Source organism: Capsaspora owczarzaki, assembly GCF_000151315.2.
Source record: "Capsaspora owczarzaki ATCC 30864 unplaced genomic scaffold supercont2.8, whole genome shotgun sequence".
Classification (NCBI taxonomy): domain Eukaryota; class Filasterea; order Ministeriida; family Capsasporidae; genus Capsaspora; species Capsaspora owczarzaki.
This window is the reverse complement of record NW_011887299.1, coordinates 50,391-74,856: the sequence shown is the minus strand read 5'-3', so window position 1 is coordinate 74,856 and position 24,466 is coordinate 50,391. Positions and strand designations below refer to the sequence as shown.

General features: G+C 55.4%; 6 protein-coding genes across 6 annotated transcripts; 3 read left to right on the top strand and 3 right to left on the bottom strand.

Annotated features, from left to right (window-relative positions):
- The first annotated feature begins 167 nt into the window (after window positions 1-167).
- Window positions 168-12,567, top strand: CAOG_04970 (hypothetical protein). The gene is made up of 10 exons (XM_004346605.2): window positions 168-309; window positions 417-1,871; window positions 1,987-2,089; window positions 2,210-2,350; window positions 2,419-2,517; window positions 2,607-2,708; window positions 2,823-11,405; window positions 11,514-11,654; window positions 11,747-11,881; window positions 12,005-12,567. The coding sequence occupies exons 2-10, from the start codon at window positions 418-420 to the stop codon at window positions 12,431-12,433; spliced, it is 11,187 nt and encodes a 3,728-aa protein (XP_004346655.2). The 5' UTR covers window positions 168-309; window position 417; the 3' UTR covers window positions 12,434-12,567.
- An 81-nt stretch (window positions 12,568-12,648) lies between these two features.
- On the top strand, window positions 12,649-14,413 carry CAOG_04969 (hypothetical protein). The gene is made up of 2 exons (XM_004346604.2): window positions 12,649-13,572; window positions 13,654-14,413. Exons 1-2 carry the CDS (start codon window positions 12,722-12,724, stop codon window positions 14,306-14,308), a joined length of 1,506 nt encoding a protein of 501 aa, XP_004346654.1. The 5' UTR covers window positions 12,649-12,721; the 3' UTR covers window positions 14,309-14,413.
- A 219-nt stretch (window positions 14,414-14,632) lies between these two features.
- CAOG_04968 (hypothetical protein) lies at window positions 14,633-17,397 on the top strand. The gene is made up of 7 exons (XM_004346603.2): window positions 14,633-14,858; window positions 15,403-15,456; window positions 15,845-16,042; window positions 16,283-16,379; window positions 16,493-16,614; window positions 16,733-16,922; window positions 17,067-17,397. Exons 1-7 carry the CDS (start codon window positions 14,674-14,676, stop codon window positions 17,337-17,339), a joined length of 1,119 nt encoding a protein of 372 aa, XP_004346653.2. The 5' UTR covers window positions 14,633-14,673; the 3' UTR covers window positions 17,340-17,397.
- On the bottom strand, window positions 17,367-18,095 carry CAOG_04967 (hypothetical protein). Its single transcript, XM_004346602.2, has 2 exons — window positions 17,730-18,095; window positions 17,367-17,561 (listed from the first exon to the last, which is right to left on the bottom strand). The coding sequence occupies exons 1-2, from the start codon at window positions 17,909-17,911 to the stop codon at window positions 17,474-17,476; spliced, it is 270 nt and encodes an 89-aa protein (XP_004346652.1). The 5' UTR covers window positions 17,912-18,095; the 3' UTR covers window positions 17,367-17,473.
- Window positions 18,096-18,105: 10 nt separating this feature from the next.
- Window positions 18,106-19,311, bottom strand: CAOG_04966 (hypothetical protein; the record flags this gene model as incomplete). The annotated part of the gene is made up of 5 exons (XM_004346601.1): window positions 18,106-18,271; window positions 18,379-18,454; window positions 18,572-18,728; window positions 18,806-18,940; window positions 19,075-19,311. 5 exons carry the CDS (start codon window positions 19,309-19,311, stop codon window positions 18,106-18,108), a joined length of 771 nt encoding a protein of 256 aa, XP_004346651.1.
- Window positions 19,312-19,891: 580 nt separating this feature from the next.
- Window positions 19,892-24,375, bottom strand: CAOG_08847 (hypothetical protein; the record flags this gene model as incomplete). Its single annotated transcript, XM_011272199.1, has 12 exons — window positions 19,892-20,191; window positions 20,249-20,401; window positions 20,486-20,858; window positions 20,951-21,213; window positions 21,352-21,485; window positions 21,574-21,844; window positions 21,947-22,888; window positions 22,963-23,067; window positions 23,163-23,306; window positions 23,795-23,824; window positions 23,912-23,967; window positions 24,087-24,375. The coding sequence occupies 12 exons, from the start codon at window positions 24,373-24,375 to the stop codon at window positions 19,892-19,894; spliced, it is 3,060 nt and encodes a 1,019-aa protein (XP_011270501.1).
- Between the last annotated feature and the right edge of the window lie 91 nt (window positions 24,376-24,466).

Genomic DNA, 24,466 nt, shown 5'->3' with positions numbered 1-24,466 from the left:
CCGGCCGCGTTTTATAGCGGGCCTTTCCGAGTCTCCGCGTTCCAAACCTGACCAATCCATTTGTTTGCATCTAGCAGGCCATCGAGTTGATGTCATGTTATTTTTTTTTTTTTTGTACATTGTTCTCAGACAAATCCAACCCAATTCAATCCTTTTTTTTCTTTTCTTTTTTTCTTCTTCTTTCTTCAACTCTTCTTCTTCAACTCTTCTTCTTCCTTCAACTCAAACCTTCTTTCAACTGGAATTCGCAAACACACACACACACAAACCAGCGATCGAAGCGAACAAAGCCAACAAAACCCAAACCAAGTAACAAACATCAATGCAAAACCCAAACCAAGTAACAAACATCAATGCAAAATCCATTATTGTTGTATTGACTGATTTTTTTTTTTTTTTTTTTTTTTGTTTCCCAGAATGTCTGGATTGCCTGGGCTGCGACCGAGCCCTGCGACGCCCGCGAGTAGTGCGCCTGGCACGCCAGCGACGCCTCAGGGGTCACTGCGCCCGCCGCTGCCGCCTGGACCCGCGCCGTCCACCCCAGCGCCGCCAGTCCCGCCGAGCGCAACGTCGGCTGTCAGTCACTACAGTTCGCCAGCAGTCAGTGGCAATCCCAACCCGAGCTCGACTGCTGCGCCGGTCGGCCTCACTGCGCCATGGCATCCCAACGCTGCTGCTGTTGCTGCTGCCGGCAGTGCTGCTGTTGGTAGTGCGACGGCAGGCTCGGGCACCGGATCTGCTCCAGCTGCTGCCGCTTCTTCTCCTTCAGCTGCAACCCCGCTCACGGCCGCGGCTGCGCAGTCCATCGCGTTCGAGCCGGCAGTCTCGGTGATCGAGAACGTGCTCAAGGCGACCCTGCAGTGCGCCACGGACAAGCTCCACTCGCTCCTCACGGTGTCGTGCTCGACGCCAGGGCGCGAAATTCCGCTCGCCAAGTCGCTCGTCTGGGGCCATGACGCAGAGTTTGACCATGCGTGCATCTCGCTGGCCAACTTGTCGCAGGCATGCACGACTGCCGTGTTTGGCGCCCTGGTGACGTGGAAGAGCGTCAAGTCGGACGAGGCTGCGCACGCATTTGTTCAATCTGGCCAGCACGAAAGCGGCAATCTGCTGCTCGGACAGCCCCCGGGCCTCGCAAGCCCGGCCTCCCATCCGTCTGGCTCCATGAGTGGCACGCTGCGGGATGCACACGGCTCGGCTCTGTCGTCAGCCGGCTCTGCTGCCTCGATCGGCACGCTCACGCCAGGCAGCAGCTCCTCTACGCTGCGACCGCTGTCGCCCGTGTCATCCGCCTCAACCATGGGCCCACAGACGTCGCTTGGAGTCGCAACCGTTGGCAATCTGGCAGGCAATGGCTCTGCTTCGCAACCCACGACGGGCGGGCTGCCTTCATCGCCCAGCCCAGCTGGGCACTCAAACTCGCTGCCACCCGGCGGGCTTGCCCACCACCGAGCCGTGAAATCCGCATCGGATGTGAATGCCAAGATTGCTGCACTTGGCGCGGCTCACGTGACCCCTGGCAGCTCGTTTTCTCTGCCTGCCAACGCGAGCGGCAGTTCGGCCAGTGCAGCTGGCGCAGGTCCTGGATTGACCATTTCCACCGCTGGCACAGTTCATCACGGGCGCTCGCTTCTTCCTGTTATCAAGGAGCGTGCCACGTTGATTTCCGAGCTCATTTTCTGCCGCATCGTGTCCGCCCTGCTCCACACGGTCAAGGTCAACATTCCGCAGCAGATTGTCACCGACGTTGAAAATGCGTCCTTGCTCCATTTCAAGTCTGTCGAGCAGCTCTACCCTCAAGCTCCGGAACGCAACCGCGAAGAGCTCGTCGAGTTTTATGCCGAGGTTCTTGGCGCTCTGTCGCTTTCGAGGTGAGTTTTGAGAGTAGTGTTTTGTATTTTGTTGAAATGAGGGTTGGAAGGATTGCATCTTTGACACATGCCTCCAACTGAACTTGTGTTATTCTTGGGTTGTTTGTATTTCCAGATTCGATTGTATTCGCCGGCGTTTCCTGGTGGAGCTGCATCAAAACCACCCACCGCACATTCTGATTAACATCACGCGGGGCATGCGATTCGTTCGCCTTCCGGTAAGTGCTCTCGGGATCTATGTGTTTCGTTGCGCGGCTCCACTGTGTCCCATCTCGGGTCACCAATTGAGATGTTCACATCACGGTATTTTCGTTTCTCTCTATTTTTTTTTCCCACAGATCTACCCTATCGATGCTCTGGAAGAGTCCTTCACTTTTATGAACGAATGCGGCAAGTTCTTGCTGGACATCAAGAAGCAGCCAGAACTCAAGAACGCCTTTGCCGACATGTTTGTCGAGCTGCTTTTGCCCGTTGCTGCTGTACGTCGTGTTTTGTAGCTGTTCTCGCTGAGGTTCAGCTTGCTCATCTCAGCTATCGTTTTTTGCAGGTCGCCAAGTCCGAATTGAATGTTCCAGGCGTTCGCAACCTCGTTGATTTGCTGTACAAGGACGTTTATGACATGGCCAAGAAGCACAAGCACACTGTGGTAAAGGCTTTCATGTGCTACTTATTTCGCTCGGTTGAAATGCTCTTTTGTTTTCTCAACTTTTGTGTTCTCCGCACCTCGATCTGCAGTCATTCTTCCCCTTGACTGCAGCGTTGCTGTGCCTCAGCCAAAAAAAGTTTTTCATGGACAACTGGCATCACTTCTTGGCACACTGCATTACCAACGTGAAGGTAAGAGTTGCTCGTTGCAGATGATGGCTTTTGTTTTTTCCCCTGCCTTGAGTATTGAGAAACGCAACCTGGCCCGATTCCAACCACTCACGCCATTCTCATCGACCACCACAGAGCAAGGAGTTTGCCGTCATCAAGGTCTCCATGGACGCCATCTACCACCTCATCTGGGTGTACGTCGTTCGCTTCAAGTGCGAGAGCAACTCGGCGACCAAATCGCGCATTTCAAGCATCACCGACGTCCTGTTCAGCAAGGGCAGCCGCACACTCACCCCGCGCGAGGCGCCGCTCGAGGTCTTTGTCAACATTATCCGGTTTATCGCGCGTGAAAAGCTGGATTTGGCCGTGGAAGACGTCATCTATGAGCTGCTGTCTGTCAAGAAACCCGCAAATGTCACGCTGGCGCCCGAGCGCATGATGGTTGGCTTCCGCGCCTTCTTTGCCATCTGCGAAGGTCTGGTGGCCAAATCTGCCGAGCCTTCCTTCCCACGCTCGTCGCCGCGCACCTTGATGGGGACGCTTTCGTCCGTGCTCGGATCGTCACTTGTTGCGCTGCTGGCGTCCCCGACTGGCGCCGCAGCGTCGACGCTGGCCCGATCTCCAATGTTCCGGCGACTGAGTGACTCGGACATGCTTGGTCGAGGTTTGGGCGGAAGCGGCGGCAGTCCCAACCAGGGTGGCGGCAATCCTGCCGTTGCCCCCATTCCCTACATTGACGATGCGACGGCCAAGGAGGCTGGTGTTGGCAGCTACTTTGCGACCATCCTCAATCTGTTTGGCGCAACGCTGCGCGCGCTGGATGCTCACATCGGCCGAGGCATGGTCATGACAAACGTCCTCCTCCAGAGCAAGCCGCTCGGGGAAGTCTTCAACGCCGAGCGCCGGCCCCTGCTCATGCTCTACAAGACATGCCTGGCATTCGTCCCGCGCTTTTTGCCCGGCGGCATGACCATCCAGGAGCTGATCGACCTGCTCGCGCGCACAACGATTCACCTGGACAATGAGCTTCGCAGCGCCGCCTATGCTGCGCTCAAAAAGCTCATCTCTGACTTTCCCCATCTGCGCGACGACGTGGTCAAGGGCTTTGTCCACTTTATCGTGACGGAGATTCCCGACTCTTGTCCGCTCATCTTTGAGGGCGCGTTGCGCATGCTGATCCAGATTCTCTGCCATTGGAACTCGACCATTGGCAACATCAGCTCGATGGATTCCATCATGCTCAAGCGCAGCAATAGCACCAGCACGGGAAGCGGTGGACCAAGCGGGGCCGCTTCCATCTTTGTTTCTGCTCGCAAAAACTCGCGCGACGCGTTCGACCGTCGAACGGGCTCGGGCTCTGGTCTTTCCGCCCTCGTGTCGCAGTCCGGCATGCTCAACTCGTCACCGGGCCCCTCTTCCGGGCAATCCTCGCCAGTGACCCTTTCGAGCAGCAGCGGCAGCAACAACAGCCCCGCTGCAGGCAGCCCGACCGGAACGTGGTCGCCAAACCCAAACAATCTGAGCGGTCGCTCGCGCCGGTCGATTTCGTCGGACGGCAATGCAGTGTCGTCGGCCCGAAAGGCGACCGCCGACATGAACAAGTCACGCCACAAGATCTCGCTGGACGTTGTGCATCGCGTTGAGGGTTTGGCGCTGATGGCGCTTTGCAGCACCCGCCCCATCAACCGCAAGCTGGCGTTGTATGCCTTCAAGGAGATTCGCACGTTGGCTGGGACTAGCTCTGGCAGCACCATTTCAGAAAGCACGACGTCGTCTGGATCTGGTCAGCAGCAGCCCCAGACATCGCAACAGTCGCAACCCCAGTCATCGCAACAGCCGCAACCGCAGCAACAGCAGCAGCAACAGCAACAGCAGCAACAGCAGCAACAGCAACAACAACAGCAACAACAACAGCAGCAACAGCAACAACAACAGCAACAACAGTCGCAGTTGCCAATCGACACTCGCGTAATGGACATTCTCGACAAACATGGTCCCGAGATTGTCAAGCGCTTTTTCGCAGCAATGGGCTCGGCCACCACTCCGTTCGCCGTCCTTCTCGTCATGTTTGGCATTACGAGCGTGCAGCCAGGATCCATGAATCCGGGCCATGTCATTCCGTCAGACTTGTCGCTCTTTGCGCTGGCCGACAGGCGCATCAGTGCCGAGAACGATGCTTGGATGCTTTGCGTTGGCCAGTTGCTCAAAATCATTCGCGTGCGCTGCCAACGGGCGGTCGACTATGCTTGGCCGGAAGTGTGCGACCGATTCATCCAACTCCATCAGCAGATTGACACTTCGTTTTCCATTGCAACCGAGTCCCAGAGTGCCAGTTCCGTGCCGGCGTCCGGCGCTGCTCCATCGCCAAAGGCCACCTCTCGCCTTTCAATCCTGAAGAGCAACGACAATGTGCCAAAGCCGAAACGCGGGTTTGACGAAGATGTCGGGCACTGGCGCAACTATCTGGTCTTTGCCTGCGCTGTCGGGCGCTCGGATGACGAGCGTGGGCTGAACAGCCCTTACTCCCAAGCCCTGTTGTCGCCGAGCAAGGACAGTGACACGATTGGGTCGGCCGCAACGACCGCAGCCTACGCCATGCTCTCTGGCGCACCGCTCCCTGCTGCTCCAGGCGTTCCCTCGGCCACAAGCACCTCCTCATCATCCTCTTCCTCCTCCTCCTCCTCCTCCAGCACTATGTCAGCCGGCTCGCATGCGCACGCTGCCCATCACGCCTCTGCGACCGGAACAGCCAAGTCATCAGCTGCCAGCTCGGGCAACCTGGCGTCGCTCCGCGACTCGCTCATGGTGGGACCTGCGAGTGCTGGATTTGCTGGTTCTGGGATGGATTCCGCTGGACGTCGACGCGCAAAGTTTTCGGCACGCGGCATGCTTCGGATTTCACTTGCAGGCGTCCGCACCGAGTCGCGAGATGTCCGTGACGCCTTTGCGCTTGCAGTCGCCCACATCAACTCGGAAGGGTTCCGGGCCCTCGTCGACGAAGTCCAGCCGTACCTTCAGGATGCGTATCGCGCGACGGACGAGTCCAACATCAAAAAGCGCCGTCGCCGCCATGTCATGCGCGTCATGATTGCTCGCATCTTTGGTCTGGCGTCCTTCTCGCTTGCTGATGCCAAGGGCCTGGTGGATGAGCCGCACATTGCGGATTTGCTGCTGACCTACATCAAGTCGACCAAAATTTATCTTCACGACGACTACTACTTGAGCAAGACGGGCACGCTGGTGAGCTCGACTGGGTCTGGCGGACCCATGACTGGCACAGCCTCGCCCGGCTCGGCGCTTTTCCCGTCCTCGGCGGGCCACTCGAACAATTCGGTCGAGCTGGCTGCGGCGGCTGCCGCTCTGGCTGCCGGGCTGCCCGAAGACCTGGACGAACTGCGCCGACACTTTGCCCTGCTCATCCGACACGCTCTCGAGTCCTCGATGGGCATGGCGAGCATGTACTCGTCAAACTCTACCATCTCGGCGCGCGGTGGCACCACCACGCCAGCATCCACGCCAGCGGCAGCATCGTCAAACTCCTCCTCCTCCTCCTCTTCGCAGCGTCCATTCCTGCTCATTCGGGAGCAACGTGTCGAGTTTTTCTTCTTGTTCTGCAAGTGGTGCGGCTACGAGCGTGCCGAACGACATCGCTTCCGGTTGACGGCCAACCTTGCGCATGGCCTGACCCCAGAAACCTACCACTGCCTGCTGATGGCCGTGAGTTCGTTGTGCCACGGCCCGCTGTTCCAGTCCGCGGTGCTGCAGGTGCACAACTTTTTGTTCGACTGGGTGGACTCGATGTTGATGAGTGAGCGCGAAACGCTCACTTCGCTCGGTCGTCAAGCCATCCAATTCTGCTTGCACGATAATATGGCCGAGCCGCTGCTGCTGGATTTGGTGATGGAGCGCTGCTACATTAGTCCGCCGAATGTGGCGCTGGGCTACTTCCGCGCGATCGCAGACGTGATTGCCTCCGCCCCGCAGCATCCCTGCCCGCGTGCCAAGATGCTGGTTCTCGCCTTGTGCAAGCTGGCAGCCGAGCATGTTGGATTTCGTGAGCACGCGCTGCTCCTGCTCGAGCACATTGCGATTCGCCAACTGCAGCCGAGCGGCGCGATCGCTCGAGCGCCCAGTGGCTCCATACCGCCAGTCGTTCCGACCTCTGCCGCTAGCAACAGCAATGGCACAACCTCTGGAGCGTTCTCATTCACGCAATGGTTGCTGCCGCTCGACCGCCAGAGCATTGCAAGCTCGCTTCCCAGCATCCACTCCCTGTTTCAGCAATCCGTGTCTCAATTGGTTGCGCAGCGTCACCCGGATCTCGCGATTTACATTTTCTGTGAGATAGTCCAACGTGCGGAAATCGCCTCGCTTGTGGACAGGCATGCCCTCTTCCGCATGCTTCTTCCGTGGCTTGACTCGTTTGCGTTCGACTTGCGCGATCCAAGTGAAAGCATTTGTGCAGTGCTCAACAACCTGCTGTATCTGACCGCGCGTCACAAGGAAGCGCATTCTGGCGAGCTGGAGCTGCTGTGGATGCGCCTGGCGGGAATCAACCACGATAACTTCCGTCTCGTGCTGGCATTCCTGCTCCAACTGGGTACCTCAAACTGCTGCAAGGAGTTTGTGCTGTGCGCCAAGACCATCGCGTCGTATCTCGTGCGCATTTCTTTCGAGCGTGCCAGCACTGAGCTCTTGAGCGAAATGCAGCTGGTGGAACGCGAGGGCTCGACCGTGATTGCGTTTGACATTCCAAAAGCCCGTGTCTTTTTCGAGCCTGCAGAGGTTTTGTCGGCCAATCATCAACGTCTTCCCCTCAGCCCCGTCGCCGCGACCTCCAAGCCCCAGCAAATCCCGTCCTCGTCAGCATCGGCTTCTTCAACCGATCTTCCGGCACTGCCTGCCTTCCTGTTTGTTGCTCCGCTCGAGCGCGTGTTTGTGCGACCGCCAGACCACCTGCACAAGCCGCTGACCCGAGGAGATTTTGCCCTGATCTTGATCAGCGAAGTTGTCACGCCAGCGCGCAGCGACGAGATTCTGAATCAAGTGGCCTTTTTGCTGCATCGCGGCGTGCTCTGTGCCGATCACCTCAACCCGTTCGTGCACGACCACGCCAAAAAGCTCCTGGTTAATATCGTCCACTTGCTGAACAAGGTTCGCATGCAGCTGGATGGCAACTTGTCCTCGACAAGCAGCAACACTTCCACTGCCAGCGACTCGAGCAGCTCCTCCAGCACCTTTTCCAATCTGGGGCAATCTTCCGCGCTGTCCGTCTCCACCACGTCGCTCAACTCGCTGGCCGGCCTGCCTCGCGACCCGGCAACATCCAACGTTGACCCCATCGCGCTCATTTCGCTGCGCGAAGGCCGCCCGTTGTGGGCGCACGAAGATCTCTCGCCCAAGACCGTCTACATGAGAAGCACCCCACAGCTCGAGACGTTTGTCCGCTCGCTGACTCCGCTCATGAGCAACCCAGAATGGCTGCGCGACCGGTGGGCTCAAGAGGCGCACAAGGTCGCCGTGCAGTGCACCTCGCGTCACTTTGCCTGCCGCAGCTTGCAGATTTGCCGATTCTTGCCAAACAAATCGCTGTCCGAGCAGATTGTTGCAGACACGCTGGCGCGTCTTGCGGAATCGATTGCCGATGCGCACGACGACGCGCAAGGCTATTCGATGGAAATTCTTCTCTTCCTCGAGTCGTTGGTTGAGGCGTCGGAGGGCAAGCACGTGCTCAAGTTCCCACAGCTGTTCTGGTCGGCCTGCGCCATCCTGGAGTCGAGCTTTGAGCACGAGTTCTTGCTCGCCATCCGCTTCCTGACGCGGATTGTCTCCATGCCGACCTTCGAGACTGCTGCGTGCCACGAGGTGCTGGAGCGTCTTGCGGCGCAGCTTGAGTGGAAGTCCGGCACCAGCCTTTCCGCTCGTGCCGGCGATGAAGATTCGGGATCCGTCATCTTCCCTGGCGTTGTGGCGCTCGCCGTGAAAGGCTTGGTTTCGCCCATCGCCGTCACCCCTTCCATTGACTTTTTGGCGCGCTTTGTGCTGTGGGCGTCCGAGCCGCTGTTCAACTCGCCGACTCAGAATGGCCTCGTCCTGCTCCTTGTCGCCCTGACAGTCCACCTCTTGGTGGAATTCAACGATCCTGACGACGGCCGACTGGCGATCGGAAACGCGCTGGTGACCTCCTGCAGCCGCAACAAGCTCACCAACTTGTACAAGCTGTACTCGCTCTATGTGCATCGCAACTATGGCAAGGGAGAGGACTCGTGGGCCGACGAAGTGGGCAAATATCTTGCCGAGGCATTCTTCCCGACCCATGCAGTTGTTGCGTTGTCGCTGGTGGCTGAGCTTGTCAGCCGAGGTCCCATCATGTACCAGCGTCCTGCCCTGAAGGTGCTCCACGGCCTTGTTCGCGCGCTGGATACCACCGCCGCCACCCTCAAGGTTCCCCTTGGGCAGCTGCTTGCCATTGTGGCCCAATTCCTGCGAGGCGATCTTTGGGTTGAAGCGCTGCGTGTGACAGACGCTGTTGTGTCGGTCGGCAACATCCAGCAAAACGCGCAGCTCCCCAAGTCGCTGCTCAACATTGCTGCTGCTGCCAAACCGGTCGACGGCGGAAATGCCGGTCCCCGAGCTGCAGCAGCTCACCAGACAACCGTCCGAGGAGCTCCCCAGCATCAGCCGCAGGGAAATCACCAACATCGCCAGTCCACCGCCACGGGCGTGGCGGCCGCCGCGGCAGCATCTGCTGCATCTGCTGTCGCCTCGTCCCAAACGGCCGGTGCCAACAACAACACGCGCGGGAGCTTTGCCGCTGGAAGCTCGTCCAATGCACACCTGCTGCCTCCGTCTGCCGAGCGCCCTCGCTCACGCCTCTCTGTCAGTGCTGGTAGTGGCAACTTGGGCGGCGGCTCGTCCCCCGTGGCGCACTCGCCGTCCATGACGACTGCGGGCCACTCGTTCCTGTACATGCCCTCCGATGTGCCTGCGTTTGCTGCGCTCGCACTTGGCGGTGCGGTGAATCCGCTTGCGGGGTCTGGGTTGTCCCCGTGGGCGCTGCCGCTCCAGAGCATGGACCGCACTCGTGACCGCCTGCGTGCTGTGGGCCGAACGTGTGGACGCGAGCTTCCCGCCGTCTCTTCTGCGCCCATTTTCCGCGATCGCGACACGCTTTCTGCGAGCGCTTCGGCAGCCAGTGACGTGACGGCCGAAGACGACGAGGGCTTTGAGACAACAGGCTATTCGAGCGATCACAGCGACGATGCGCTCCTGGACGACAGCCGCTTCTTTGACGACTTTAACTTTTTGGACCAGGCCATGCAGGATGTGCTGGACAATGACAAGGCCACCGCGGCGGCCACCCTCGGCGGGTCTGGCTTGTCGTCGCAGCCCGCAACGCCGACGCCAGCAGGACTCTCTTTGACTGCCTCCGCGCTCACCGCAGCAGCAGCAGCAGCCGCGACTTCTGCCGCCGCTAGTGGCCTCGTTCCCGCCCAGGGACCGCAGAGCGTTTCCAGCAGTACCAGTTCGCTGATCATGCCTGCTACGGAGAGCGACGTCGAATCGCAAGCGTCCGCTGCGCACCAGTCTCGTTCGCGCCCCATTAGCACAGTTGATGACTCCTCTCAGCACGAGATGGATGCCGACGACAACGGCCTTGACGCCACGCGCACCCCTCGTGCCATGAAGCGACAATCCTCGGCCAGTGTTTTCAGCACACCGATCGCTGCTGCATCGCGGACAGTCTCGCGCGGCAGCAACCGTAATTCGCAACAGTTCGACGATGTGACGAAAGGGGGCAGCAGCCCACCGGCCACCGACGCCAAAGCCATCAAGATGGGCACCGTCCGCGCGGATGGCCAATCATCCCCACTTCCGCCTGTCTCGCCCACACAGTCCATTCCTCGGAGCCGGTCGGCCTTTTCGCTGTCTGGGTTTTTTGCTCGCGGAAAGGACGGCCACGACGGCAACAATGGTGCGAAGGGGTCGGAGCATCTCCCCTCGAGTGGACGCGAAACGCCAGTTGCCTCCACATCGTCTGCAAGCAATCTCGCTCTGCCGACCTCGACCACCTCCATTCCCAGCGCCAGCGGTTCGACTGGCTCGGAATCGCCCGACATGACGCCTTCCGGCTCGCCGGTCGCGCGGCAACACCCGCCCGTGTTGCATCCGGCAGATGCGGCCGAGGAACGAAGCTTCCGCTCACGGTCGTCGTCCTCCTCGTCGTCAGTGTCAACGGCCACCACGAACACCCATGCAGGCTCTGTCGTCCCGCAAAGCATTGTCAGCGTGACAGTCGACGACGTTGGCTCGACGGTCGCGGCGAGCGGCTCGCCGCCCATCATTATACCAACCGCCTCGCTGGCCAACTCGATTGCAAATGGGTCTGCCAGCTACGAAAGCACGCCATTCCTGCGCCAGCAGCCCCGCTCAGCCACAGTCTTGGAGATTCTTCCCGTTGCCGACCGTTCGGCTGAAAACGAGTGGGTCGAGCACATTGCCCGCTTGACGGATGATGTCACGGGAGCCGTCGTCGTGGCAACCTTCTCGCGCTTCAACCGGCTCTTGGAAATTATGCGCAAGGATCAGAACAACCTTGCTTGTCGATTCAGTCGCGTCTTTGGCAATCGCTACCCGTCTCTGAGCGCCGCCTTCCGCTCGGACATTTCCCAGCTCAACCGCATGGAGATTCCGTTTGTTTTCGTGTCCGAGGAGACGGTATGGTGGATGTCATGTTTTGTTTTTGTGTTTGTTCGTTATGGGATATGTCGGGATTCACTTTTTTTGTTGTTGTTGCTGTTGCCTGCTTTTCGCTCCTCCTCGCAGATTCGAAGCGAAGCATTGATGGAACGCATCAAATCAATCGCCATCGAAATTGATCAACTGGTCGAGTTCTTCCGAGAGCGACGAAATGTGGTCACTATGGATGTGGATGATTTGATCGGAGACACGGATGCTCGTGCCCAGGTACAGTGACCTTTTGTCGAATGGTGTTTGTTCATGCAGGAGTGGCTGCTCATCTCTGGAGAATCATGCCTGTTTGCTGAACTGTCACACAGGACACCAAAGTGACTCGTCTCAAAATTGTCAAGGCCTGGATCGGCATTGTCAAGCTGCATTTGCAGTTGATCTTGATTGTGTCGACCTATGCCAAGATGCTTGAACTGATGCTCTCGCCGCGCAAGCACCCTGATGTAAGTTGGAGGAGGGTTTTTATTCTAGTTTTTCAATGTCACTGCTGCGTTTCGATTCTGATTGATTTGTTTGTTGCTCTTGTTTATTTGCTGCCACTGGGCATGGCTGTTGCGTGTGGTCAGAACGAAACAATCATTCGCAGTGTCGAAGCTCTTCGGATGGACATTGCAGAAGTCATTGGGAGCGTGGACGATGAGTCGCAGATTGACACCTCCAAGTACCGCTCTGGCAGTCTGCACGATCGAGACGAGGCGGCGCTGTTGGTTCGGGACAACCTTGCACACCAGCTGAGCGCGCAGGCCGTCACACTGGTGCGTGCCTTCCGTCGCGTGTGGCCGAACGATGTGTTTGGCGGCAAGTACGATGTCGACGACCTGCATGCGCCGCTCGCGTTGGGCATTCTGGACATTCTCGGAGATCGTCCAGCCAAGGGCGTCTTTGTGGTCGTTCCTCGCGACCATGTCGTGGCCGACACTTGTCGTCGGTTTATGGAGCAAACCGTTCACTTGCTCAACTTTTTGCAGCAGCAAAAGCATTCTCTTACCTTTTGAATCGTTTTTTTTTTGGTCGTGGATAGTTTTTTTTTAATTTGTGTACGTGTGTGTGTGTGTGTGTGTTTGTGTGTGTGTACATGTTGCTGTCGAATGTGTGCTGTGTTGTGAATGAACCATTGTGCACATCCGAACTGTTGCAACCCGAGTCTTTGCATGGAAACTCGAACGCCGATAGTCAATCTGACATGCATCTTTCACTCTTGCTTTGTTCATTTGGAGACCAAACGACAAACCTCAGTCATCCTTTTGGTCTGTGTTCGGGTGTGCTGATATGCGGCAACAACGATGAGCCTTCACGATTCGATGCTGCCGGCGAGCATTCTGGCTGCTCTCCAGCTGGAGCTCATCCGCCAGCGCCAGAGCGATGTCGCCCAGTGGCACATTTACAAACAGACACGCACAGACCACAACAATCGAGCTGCTGCTGCTGCTGCTGATGCTGATGATGCACCGCCGAAAATCTTTGCCAGCATGGTCGACCGCCCGTGGCTGAAACCTCACCCGCTGCTCCGCCCGGGGGTTGCCGCCCTCGCCATGCAAAAGCGCGCTGCGGCCATCCGCGATCGATCGGGCAGCGCGGGCCCGACTGCGACTGCGCGCGTGCGGTCGTTCGAGGAGGTCGCGTCCATCGCTGCTCAGACCGAGTATTTGGCGCCAAATCTTGTCTCAGATTCTTTCCCGCCAAATCCAGCGTCAGAGTCCTCTCTGGGCGTTGCTGCTGATGAGCCGTCGATCGCAACGCCACCGCTCTACACGTTGTGCCTTGTTCACATTGCGCTGCGAATTGAGATGCCGTGCATCCGCGAGGCAATCCGTGCACAGCTACCAGAAGTGACAGCCATGGACTTGCTGAGCGCGGGGCAAATTATTGCTGCCCAGCGAACGACGCAACGCGCGCAGCATCCATCGCAAAGAGCAAAGACATTCTACAGGCTGGCTCCGACAAAATCCGCTTCTGAATCGCGCTCAATGGTGCAGCTGTTCGCCAGCATTTACCCGAGCAGCGTCACGTCGCTTCGAGCTCGCATTGCGCACCCCAGCGAGCTCAAAATGTTCAAGTGGATGATCAGTCTGGACCTGACTGACTGCAAGCTTGGAGATGAGTCCATGATGGTGCTTGGTCGCGACTTTGCAAGGTCAGCAGACTGCAAACAAACTCCTTGTGCGAACAGTGCAGATGGCTGTTTGTTGTGCTTACCAACTGGACTCTGTTGCAGACTCGAAACGCTTGCTCTTCCTGGCAACCAGCTCACAGACGGTGGGGTGGCCTTGCTGGTACGAAGCACGCGTTTGCAACAAGGTCGCAAAAGTGGCATTGAAGGCCTAGATGCCCTGCGATGGCTGGATTTGTCGCGAAACAGCATCACGCCGGCTGCGTGCCAGCACTTGCTCGTGCTTTCCAGTTTGGAGCGCGTTGGCTTGAGCGACACAAAGTGCACAAATGCGACTCTGCCACCCATGCCGGGTTTACTCCAGGCCGACGCCCGCTCGATGCATGTGATTGCCGGAGACGGGATCTTTCCACTCTGTATTCTCAATAGCGGATGGGCGATATCCGAAGTTCCAGAGCGTGCAAGCCCCGTCGAAGGAGCGACGCTGAGCCGGCCCGCCATCTCGCTTGAGCTGGTTTTATCGCGAAAGCCCGCATCCACCGCACCAGCCGCGCCCACGTCCAAGCTAGTATCGTCGTCAAGTACACTGCGTCAACGTGCCACGACGACCCCTTCAGCTGTCAGTGCAACCGACTTGCTGGCTTCGTTTGCTGCGACTGGCGGCTCAAAGAGGACACCCGACGCACCAGACCCTGATTGCAACGTTTCGCGTCCGTCGCGGGTGAATCCATTTGCACAGATCAAGCCATCTCAGCGTTGATTCTGTGCTCTTTGACTCTTGACCAGCTGTGCCGCGAGCTCTTTAAGAGGCGATCTGTTCTTGCTCACTGATGGAGGCTCAGAGTTGATCAGCTTGGCGATGCAGGTGCGCAGGCAACTTGCTGAAGCACTCAGAGTGCATACGTTGCTGCACGCTTTGCCCAGTTTGATTGTCCCTGCTGTTGAGCTTTTTTGATTTTTGGTGCAAGCGAAAGCGGGATGTTTCCGCGCCGTTGTTTTCAGAAACGAGTGGCGCTACAGGTTGAATGATTGTAATACAGTACATCCCTTCACACTTTCTCTGAGACGCTCACTCTTGTTTTCTCAGACTTGATCCACCACTTTTTTTTTTCGTTTCTTCCAACAATGCGTGCCTCGCTTCTGTTTGCGCTCTTCTTTGCCCTGCTCGCGTGCTTTGCCATGCTTGCCTCGTCTGCCGTTGTGGACCAGTGCACCGACGTGACCACCCAGTCGACCTGCAGCCAGGACAAGGAGAGCGACGGTCTCGCCTGCGTCTGGTGCATTGCCGCCGCCGTCCCTTCCTTCTGCGCGTGAGTTTGCCGCGCGTGTGTCTATCGATGTGTCTATGTTGAGGCTGGGGAGTAGAGTGGGGTGGGGGGGGGGAGCAGCTGTGGTTCGTCACATGCTGCTCATGACCATGGCTTTCGTCGTGAGCTGGTGCACAAGGGGACGGGGGGGGAAGTCGGATGTGCAGTTGCAAACGGGAGGCAGTTGGAATCTATGATTGTGTGGATTGGAAGTCTCGGAGGGAGGGGGAAGCAGAGAGAGAGAGAGAGGGAGGGAGAGAGAATGGCCATGGTATTGTATTGAGGCTTCTATTGAGAGAGAGAGAGAGAGAGAGAGAGAGAGAGAGAGAGAGAGAGAGAGAATGGCCATTGTATTGTATTGAGGCTTCGTTGCTTGTTGCTTGTTTTGTTGTGAATGTTGCCCGCATTTCGCAGTCGCTCAGCTTTTGTTCTGGTTGCCAAATGTCTTCAGTTGCTTTGTTGCTTGTTGCTTGTTTTGTTGTGAATGTTGCCGCTCAGCTTTTGTTCTGCGTTTGTTCTGCTGTGTTTGTTACTTGTCACTTTGCAGTAACACTGCGCAGGCTGCCAAGCTTCCCCCGACTGTCTTCAACTGCTCGACCTCGTTCGACTTCTAAAAAAAGAGTCACGATGTCTACTCTCGACTCTGTACCCTCAGGTCGAGTCGAGTCGAGTCGTTCCTTCAGTGGCCGTTTTCTGTCCACTGCTGTTCGGCTTTCCCTCTGCTTTTGTTCTGCGATTTTGGGGTGGTTTGTTTTGTTCGCTCCTTAATACAGTATCACTTTGTATGACCCCCCCCCCCCAATACGCACTGTAGTAGTAGCACGTGTAAATCCAATTCACCCCCTTCCTTTGTAGAAAACCCCGACCAGGCTTACTTACCCCCACCTAACCCCCTTTTGTCGCTGTTCCCTAACCCCATTCAACCCCAACCCCTCATCATCATCCGTCTTTTTGTGTGCTTCACTCTCGAGCATCTGGCATCGCAGCAGTCTTACAAATTTTCCACCTTCATCCTATCAAATGATGGACGCTGCAGCACAGCCAACGCAGCCACTGTACTCTGCTGCATCCACTGCATCATCCACTGCATCATCCACTGCATCATCCACTGCTACTGCTACTGCTGCTGATGCTGATGGGTCGTCGTCGTCGTCGCTGTCCAGGCGCAACCAGATTCTGCACCAGCCGTAAGCAGACGCAAACTCCGACAGCAGACTTTCCTCCGACAAGCAGTTCCGCTTCCCTCTCTCTCTCTCCCTCTCTCTCTCTCTCTCTCTATGTGCCTCTATGTTCCACGACACTATCACTCCACTATAACACTCACTGCTGCATGCTGAACTGATCTGATACTGCGGCGGAACGGTCGCTCCACACTTCGCTCTCTGCTCGTTCTATCACCCTGCACTGTTCTCCCCTTTTGATCACAGGTACAATGCAAAGCCAGTGCCAAAGTCGTTCATCCTCGGCCTCTTTGTCTGGTGGATGTTCTTCATCAACGCAACGTCGCTCGCCGTGCACTCTGCTGTAAGGCGTCAAACCCCAGATTGCAGATTGCAGACTAAAATCTGAGAATCTGAGAAAAGAAAAACCCTCGGTGCATGTCAACATGTCTCAATTGTGTTTCCCTGTCTTGGCAGTTCCCGCAAGTGCCGTGGTGGATGGTCACTGGCGGCTGGTACATGACCAACATTCTCGCCGTCATTACCCACTGGATTGGACACGTTCGCCTCGAAGGAAAGTACCTCGGATGGTGGTACAGGTAACTAACCGTGTATATTGACAAAGAGCGCCTTTTGAATTGAGATGCATGTCCCGGGGAATGGAGGACGGATTACTGATCCTGCAAATCTCGTTCTTCTTCTTGCTTCTTGCTGCAGAGCTCACATCGGACACCACATCAACGACTACCCGCCGACCAAGTTCATCAGCGAGACGTACGAAAACGCAAAGGAAGACAACTCGCAGGCGTACATCGGCGCCATCATTCTGTCGCCTCTGATTCTCTTGCAATTCACCGACGACCGCTCCCTCGCCACCGTCCTGACTGCCATTCTGACGGGCATGATTGTGAGGTTTTTTTGTTTGTTTTTTGGAAGCTGCGCGTCGTGATTGTTGGCGTTGGCAGTGTGCTGACTTGTTCGTTTCGTAAATTTTTCGGCTCGCCCCCGCTGCCCTGCCATCCCCCATGCTGCACCGCCCTGCCACTCACAGGAACTCAAACTTGCCGATATCATGCATATGGGATTCCACCAGCGCGACTTTTGGATGGAGGGCCGCACGTTTGGCATTTTCGAAAAGCTGCGCGACATGCACTACTACCACCACAAGGGCACCATGAAGCACAACTATGCTGTTGCCGACTTTTGGCTCGACTTTTTGTTTGTCGGCATTGAGTTTAACTGGGACGCGCCTGCCTCGCACGACACGCATCTCGAGCACTCTGCCGCGCTGGCTGCCTCTGCCAGCAAGCTGAAAGCTTCTTAGCTGTTGGCTGTCTTACTTTGTTGTTACGTTTTGTTGAATATATATGCACTTGTTATGACTTGCCGCAGCATTGTACAAGCAAGTCCCTTTTGTTAAGATATTATTTTGTGACGCAGCGAATGCACAGTGACAGCCTAGTCCCATCGCGACGCCTTCTTGTTCTTTTCGTTCGGTGCAGTTTCTGGCAGATATTCCGAAATGCGAGGATATCCAGCTTGAACGCTGTTTGAACACATATTGAAGTAAATGTCAGCCAAAGCGGAAATTCAATGTCAATCCTATTGTTCCCTCTAAATTCAATCCCCCCCCCCTACCCTCCCAAACCCAATACTCATCATACAACTCTACAAACAATCGATGCCAAGATTTTTTCCAATGCAAAATCAGCACCTCGAGTTGGGCCCGAGCTGTCCTTCCGACTGCCACCAGACAAAGCCGAGGCTCAGCGTCAGGGCACCCAGTCCGAACGCCATCACGTATTTGTTGGGTCGCAGGAAGAGCTCTGGATTGAGCACCCGGAAGAGCGTCGTCGAGGTCACTGGCGGCCGCTTTGGTGGCTCCTTGTCGCTCATGGTGAAGTTTTAGTGAGGAAAAAGAGTATGAAACAAAGGCTCGATTAGAACGAAAACAATACAAAGGTAGACTGAGGGCATTGACATTTTCCTACAAGAAGGCAAAAGCTGAATTCATTTTACTTTTGACGGAATTACAAAGAAGTTGATACTAACAAGAACTGAGTTGGATGACTCAAAAAGACAAGTCGGCACTACAAGTACAACGAGTTGTCGGCTGGGCCGAGATAGCCAGTCGCTATCAAAATAACATCCACGATCGTCCAGACGCCCAATCCGCCAAAGGTGAACAGCTTGCACAGACCCCAGCCCGTGTAGCCGAGATAGAAGAGATCGCCGCCAAATCCACCGACGGTGATGCTGGAGTTGTCGAGCAAAAAAACAGCAATGTGAGCAAGACATTCAGCAAAACCGAACAACCCCAATTTCGTTTCGTTTCGTCCTTCTGGTCTGCAAACAACACTGACCTTAACAAAAGCGCTGTCGACCATCGTATGCCAGCTGTCCATTCGCATGGTACATTCTTTTTGAAGCGGCGATTGCCTGGGGAGCAAGAGAAAAGCCCCACAACAACAACAAGGCCGGATGAGCAAAACGTTCGGGCCACAACAATGCCCCAGATGCTGCGACACGCCAGTTTGAAGTACAAGAGCAACGTACCGATGCACAGTACATCGTCCATCATTGTGCAGACAGCTTCGTAGGTCGCATCGACTATTTGCGCGTCGCAGTCCGTGTTTTCGCTGCAAGCGTAGTCAGCTTCGGGCGACTGGTAGCAGTACTGGCAAGTGAGGTTTCTCGAGAATATCCGGTCACCCTATGATTGCGTGTGTGTATGGGGCATGCACGGTGAGACAACCACCAACAGACTCGTCGCTTTACCGCCAACCTTACAGCGCAATGGATTGTCTCTGGCACAGAGCAGTTCGCCGTCGTCGCCAGTCCGTATGAACACGACTCGTTAAATGTGCAATTGAGACAAACGGCCTCGTAGTCTGAGCAAGCTCTCGAACTTGAATTCACACAAATCTGAGCAACCAAGCGGGCAAATTTCGTTCGCGGTTTGTCATCCCAGCCCAAGAGTGAGCTCACGCAATGCACTTCACTGCAACTCAATACTATCATGACGCATGATCGCTTGGGGGGGGGGGATGGTGCCAAACCTGGTATCGCTGGAAGGTCAAATCGTAGCGAGACGGCGACGGCGACGAGGACGACGCGGCCTCGGCGGTGCTTGCCTGCCAAGCAATGACAGATGCTAGTACAGCGAATAGAAGCGCAGCAAGCATCGGTCTTGGCGGCGGTCGGAAGCGAGCTGTGGTTGTCGTTGGCAGATTGGTGAATGACACGGACTGGCGCTGCAAGTCGCTGAACATCGAGCGGCTTCGACGGCTGGACATTGCCACTGAATAGAGCTACACGAATGATGATAATGTTGGATGTTGTTACGAGCAAACCCTGGCACCTCAGGTCCCACAGCCGGTTATGGATGGGTTATGATGGGATTCTCGTATTTAATACAAAATAACAAGAGTGGGTTAGACCCAAGGGGTCTTAACCGTAACAGATGTGCTTGAATTTGGGGTGGTGGGGATAGTTGGAACCCTTCGTAGCGGCGATCGTAAAAGCCGGAAACAAATTTCTGAGACTGAGCGAGCAATAAGATGCAAGTTTGGGGGGCTTCATATGCAAAGGGAATAAAGCTTAATAAATCTGATGAATAAAGTCAATCTCAGAGTTGGATGGAAAGAACAAACAAAAACCGATAGAGTAACGAATGGATTTGTACTTTTAACTCGAATGCGCATAATCGTGTGTGTGTCTCTCTCGCGTGCATTTACAACTCATGCTTGACGGTATCTTATTCCGCTTTGCTGGCTTTCTGAATCACCGCCTGTATCCGGGAGGAAAACCTGGTCGAAAGCGGTTTTTGCTGAGAATTTTTGAGCCTAGTCTGGTTTTTGTTCCAACAATCAGTTGCTAAACGTCAACAGTTGCCGAAACTGAAATGGATGGTGTGCTAGACCGCTCCTCTGCCAATTTCGTAGAGCTAGGGCTGGTCGATGCTGGTGGTGACGAGGATGAAGGAGCCTCTGCAGTTTCACGCTCGCGTCGAGCGGCACGCACGGCAGCCTGCCTGGCAAGCTCGGCGTCCAGACGTGCCTTGATTGGTGGTATGATGCGCTTAATCCACGGTGCCAGATGGTCCTCGATCATATTCACGATTCCGACGTGCGTACCGCCCTCGATTTCCTCAGCAACCTGCATGTAAATGCAATACTGAGATTCACACAAACCAAAAGAACAATCACCCCGACTCGCAGCAAAGAAACTCACCTTGCTCTGCGATGGAGAGTAATCAGCAGCAGCAAGAACCTCCTTCGACGGAAACAGCTCGTCCTCGGAACCCGCCCACAGCGCAAAGGGAACCGAGATGGCTGAAAACGCCGCTTTGGCATCCTTGATCAGCACTGCCGCCATCATATTCACCTGCGCACGTTGAAAAATTCAGTGAAAATGTTCAGCATTATTGAACATTCGACCAACCAAACAGCTCGCCAGTGAACGTTTTACAGAAATGAGCGTGGGAACGCAAAGTCCGGCAATTTCCTTTCGTGCGACATGGTTGGTCAGATCAAGCGCAATCCAGTGCCCGGCGAGTCGACCGCCCGACATTGAGTTTAGCTTTCTTTGGAAGTGATCCTTCTTGGTCATGTTGCGCTTGTGGCTGCGCATCAGCTCGTGCAGGAATGGACTGATCAGAAAGATGGCATCTGCAGGCAGGCTTGACTTCCACGAATTGTAGTTTAGTAGCTTGCCAGCCCCGTTGCTGTGACCTCCGACAACAAGCGGAAGCGCAGGATAGTTCCACCGCAGGTATCGGATCATGGTGCGCATGTCACGCCAGAGCGCTTCTTTCGACGGAGCATCTCCGCTCGGATCGAGACTAAAGAGCGAGAAATTGCCATCGTGGCACGGCAAGTCAGCAAGGAAGAACTTCAAGGCAAAAATGCAGGGAAAAACAGCAGCTCGACTTACGCTGGACCATGGCCTCGCTCGTACTGCACAATGACGTGGAAGGGATTGTTTTTCGCAAGTCGCGAGGCAAGATCCAAGCACCAGGCACTACCAAAGCCAAATGTCGCGATAAACAGCACAATTGCGACCGGTTCGGCCGAGGCTTTGAAAAGTAGGTATGCGAGCTTTGCGCCGTCTCGTGCTTCCAAGAAACTGGTCGAGTCTGCCTGCTCAACACTGACCATTTTGGCAACTTGAGTTTCAAAGTCGGTAAAGTTTAAAAACTATTTGAGGGGGGGGGGTGGAACAGGAAACAGTGAGCAGAGTAAAGAACAACAGAAAACACATTGTGCTGCGACCACCAGTGTCTTTTGCACCTCGAAGACACAACCACAACAAGAAAATAATCATGGCATCCTCACCTTGCCGACTCGCTGATGTGCAGGCATCCCGGAAGGAAAGTCGCGATGCTCTTCAGGATCAAAGTCCTCATTGATGTCGTCGGGAGTTGCAGCAACGGCGCGAGGGGCGCTTGGGTGCTCAAACATGCGCTCCTCTGTCACAAGAACGAGCAAAAAGAGCATGAGCAAACTGCTCAGACAAACGACAAAGGGCAACAACGTTGGGAAAAAAATTCTTCTTACGCATTTCGATCAATTTCACATATGGGATGACTTGCGCATCGTCTCGCTTCATCAGGCTGTAGAAAAGAGATTGCTTCCAGGGATCAGAGCGCACAAATAGCACGTCGGCCGTTTGCCGATGCTTTGGGGCGAGGCGCGCCTGCTCGTTGGACGAAGACCGCAACTTGGCAAACCTCTTGCGGCAGTACGAGCAAAGAGGCGGGATTGGCGCACAAGTGGCAATGAATCGCATCCTCAGCCGAGCCAGCACGCGGCCACCTCCTTCGACAATCTGGCCACTCAAAAACACAAGTGAGCGAAACAACGACACGAGAACAACAACACCACAAACAACAACCCCCCCCCCAAATCTTCTCGACTCGAAACAACTTACATAGAACTGCTGTGACACTGTCAGACGACCGTCGTGCCGATACTGCTTAAAGTTTTTCTTGGAGAGTAGCAGAGGGGACGAGGCATGGACGGCAACCAGCTCGCCGGCATCGTCGACTTCAAGCTCGGTGATGCTCTCTTCATCGCCGAGCTCGGAGGAAAAGTCAGTTTGCTGGTTTGTCGCAACAACTTCGTTGGATTCAACCAGAGAAAGCTTGCGGGATGGCGGGGAAGAAGGAGGGCCCAAGGAGCGCGTAGACTTGGATGCTTTTCCTCCTCCCAGACGCTGGCCAATCGTCGATATCCGCTGCTTGACGACGCTAAACACACTCCCTCTGGACTTGGACGAGGCTGAATCGCTGTTCGGGCTCGTAGGCTCTTCACTGTCATCGTCGGCAATGTCCGATTCGGACGCTTCACACACGAGGCCCATGATGGCTTTGCTGAGGCTGCATTGCTGGTCCTGGGCAGTGTCATGCATCCGGACCAGATTCATGCGCTGGTCGTTGACATTCGGGGAGGAGGGAGAGGAAGGCGACAAGTCATCCGAGGAACTGACGGATGATTTCGCATCGGCGTGTGAGTTGAATGTAAAGCTCTGCTCTGCATCTGATGTGCGCCGTGGTGACACTTCGGATGAACCAGCCGTCAGAGGAAGGTGGGAGGATGAGCTACTGCTTTTGCTGTGCTGGGAAGAGGCCGCCGACAGCGCGGACGTTGGCGTTAACATTAACGAGGTGCTTCCCAGCTTGTCAAGCCCCTGCGACGTCAGTGAAGCGTGCGGCTGCGACGGGCGGCTTGCTTGTCCTGGCATCTTGGTTTCATGCAGGCTGCAATCGGCGACGATTGGGAACTTCCACTTGAACATGGTTTCGAATGAGCCATTGTTACTTTCGCTTGGTTTGAAGTTTCCCAGGTGGATGGCGTGCATGTCCATGTCACCCTGATCATCCAAAGCAAGTCAGTTGAGCATTGGAGTGTACTACACTTGCACCCGTTTTCATTTCAGAAAAGTACCTTGGCGAGGTGTGTTTTACTTGTGGCAGTTCGCGGAATAAACCACACATTGTCCAGCGGCTCCTTTGCGCTGAATGCAAGCTTGACGCCGACAATACCGCCGTCCTGTTTATATGTTCAATGAGTGAATCGTGACGATCGAGTTTGCGAGTTTGTGAATGGCAACACACGCGAGATTTGCGACCCAGACAGATGCGCACCTTGAGCAGGACTTCGTAGCCCTGGCATCCGCATCGGTCTGCCGGCAGACGGAAGCCTGCATCTTGGCGGAAGTGCAGCGGGATGGTCTCCTGCGGCTCGAGCAGCAGCTCGTGCAATGCGAACACGCTCTCGTCGGCAAAGCACTGCAACAAAGCACACGGTCAGCCGCAACGCCACCAAAAGCGCGCAGAAATCAAGGCCATGCACACAAGGTCAGCAAGCCTTGCAAAAATCGTGCGAGCGAACAAGGAGCAAGGGTGGAGCATGGGGAGTGGATGAGTGGATGAGTAGTTGCCCCACCCACCACCACCGACGTTGCGCTTCTCTCTCTCTCTCTCTCTCTCGCTCTCCTTTTGTGTCGCTGTCTTCGTCGTCCCTTTTTAACCCGTCGATCGAGTCGAACTTTGCTTTCATTTCTGATGCAAAACTTCCATTTTGTCAAAGCAAACAATGGCAGCGAAATGCGAAAACATAAAAGGCGCGGCGGTTTATTTTCCGTTGCCAGATCCAAAAAGTTTCCCCAATTTTCAGATCCGAAAACGGAGATTTGTTTTTTTCGTTGTTGTTTCACAGACAAACACAACCAAAAGATTCGTGATTGCGAATCATAAAACAATCATTCATTCCAAACCTTGAACTGCTCGGACATGGAAAAGGAAGACTGGAAACCGATAAACGAAAAGAAAAAAGAAAAAAAATGAAGATAATGCAGAACAAAAGCGAAAGGCCGCGAGTTCTCAAATTGCACATGAATCATGAACAACTCAATCACAAAAATGCAGTCCTGTATATCAGAGTGTAACACTCGGGTATGAGGGAGGCAATAGCGACATGACAAAATCCAAAAGCAGCAAGAAACGCAAGAAAACGAAATGGGTGATTGAGTTGACGATGCGTGAACTGAACCCATCAGTGCAGTTAACTTTGCAGCGGCGTGTACTGAGAGCCGTCTTGACGGGATCGCTTGAGCATGAAGGCGCGGAGAGCGCAAAGAGTAACAATTACAACCACCAAGGTCAGGGCAACGGATGTGGCAGCGACAATGATGTAGGACTCAAGAGTACAAGTGCAGGGAGCAGGCGGCGAAGGCTGGGGTGCAGCGGTTTCGGACGCGACTGCCGAAGAAGTCACGGATGGAGTGGCGGACGAAGATCCGGGAGGCCCGTACGAGCAAGTGGTGCCAGGGCAGAAGCACGCATGCGTGAAGACCATCCGATAAGTTGCAAGGCACTCGATATCTACCAACAAAGCCAGTAAGTTTCAGCTGGAGCCTGCCAAGCAACCACCAGAAGAGTGGCCAATA

What these genes read in the sequence shown, in the direction of transcription:
- CAOG_04970 (XM_004346605.2), top strand. Translation starts at nt 418, where the DNA reads ATGTCTGGATTGCCTGGGCTGCGACCGAGCCCTGCGACGCCCGCGAGT. An exon ending in TGCTTTTGCCCGTTGCTGCT is followed by an intron (nt 2,351 to 2,418) that starts GTACGTCGTGTT and finishes CGTTTTTTGCAG; the next exon opens with GTCGCCAAGTCCGAATTGAA. An exon ending in TTTTCGTGTCCGAGGAGACG is followed by an intron (nt 11,406 to 11,513) that starts GTATGGTGGATG and finishes TCCTCCTCGCAG; the next exon opens with ATTCGAAGCGAAGCATTGAT.
- CAOG_04969 (XM_004346604.2), top strand. Translation starts at nt 12,722, where the DNA reads ATGAGCCTTCACGATTCGATGCTGCCGGCGAGCATTCTGGCTGCTCTC. An exon ending in CTTGGTCGCGACTTTGCAAG is followed by an intron (nt 13,573 to 13,653) that starts GTCAGCAGACTG and finishes ACTCTGTTGCAG; the next exon opens with ACTCGAAACGCTTGCTCTTC.
- CAOG_04968 (XM_004346603.2), top strand. Translation starts at nt 14,674, where the DNA reads ATGCGTGCCTCGCTTCTGTTTGCGCTCTTCTTTGCCCTGCTCGCGTGC. An exon ending in AACCAGATTCTGCACCAGCC is followed by an intron (nt 16,043 to 16,282) that starts GTAAGCAGACGC and finishes TTTTGATCACAG; the next exon opens with GTACAATGCAAAGCCAGTGC. An exon ending in TACCTCGGATGGTGGTACAG is followed by an intron (nt 16,615 to 16,732) that starts GTAACTAACCGT and finishes TTCTTGCTGCAG; the next exon opens with AGCTCACATCGGACACCACA.
- CAOG_04967 (XM_004346602.2), bottom strand. Translation starts at nt 17,911, where the DNA reads ATGAGCGACAAGGAGCCACCAAAGCGGCCGCCAGTGACCTCGACGACG. An exon ending in CAGCTCGGGCCCAACTCGAG is followed by an intron (nt 17,562 to 17,729) that starts GTGCTGATTTTG and finishes GTGTTCAAACAG; the next exon opens with CGTTCAAGCTGGATATCCTC.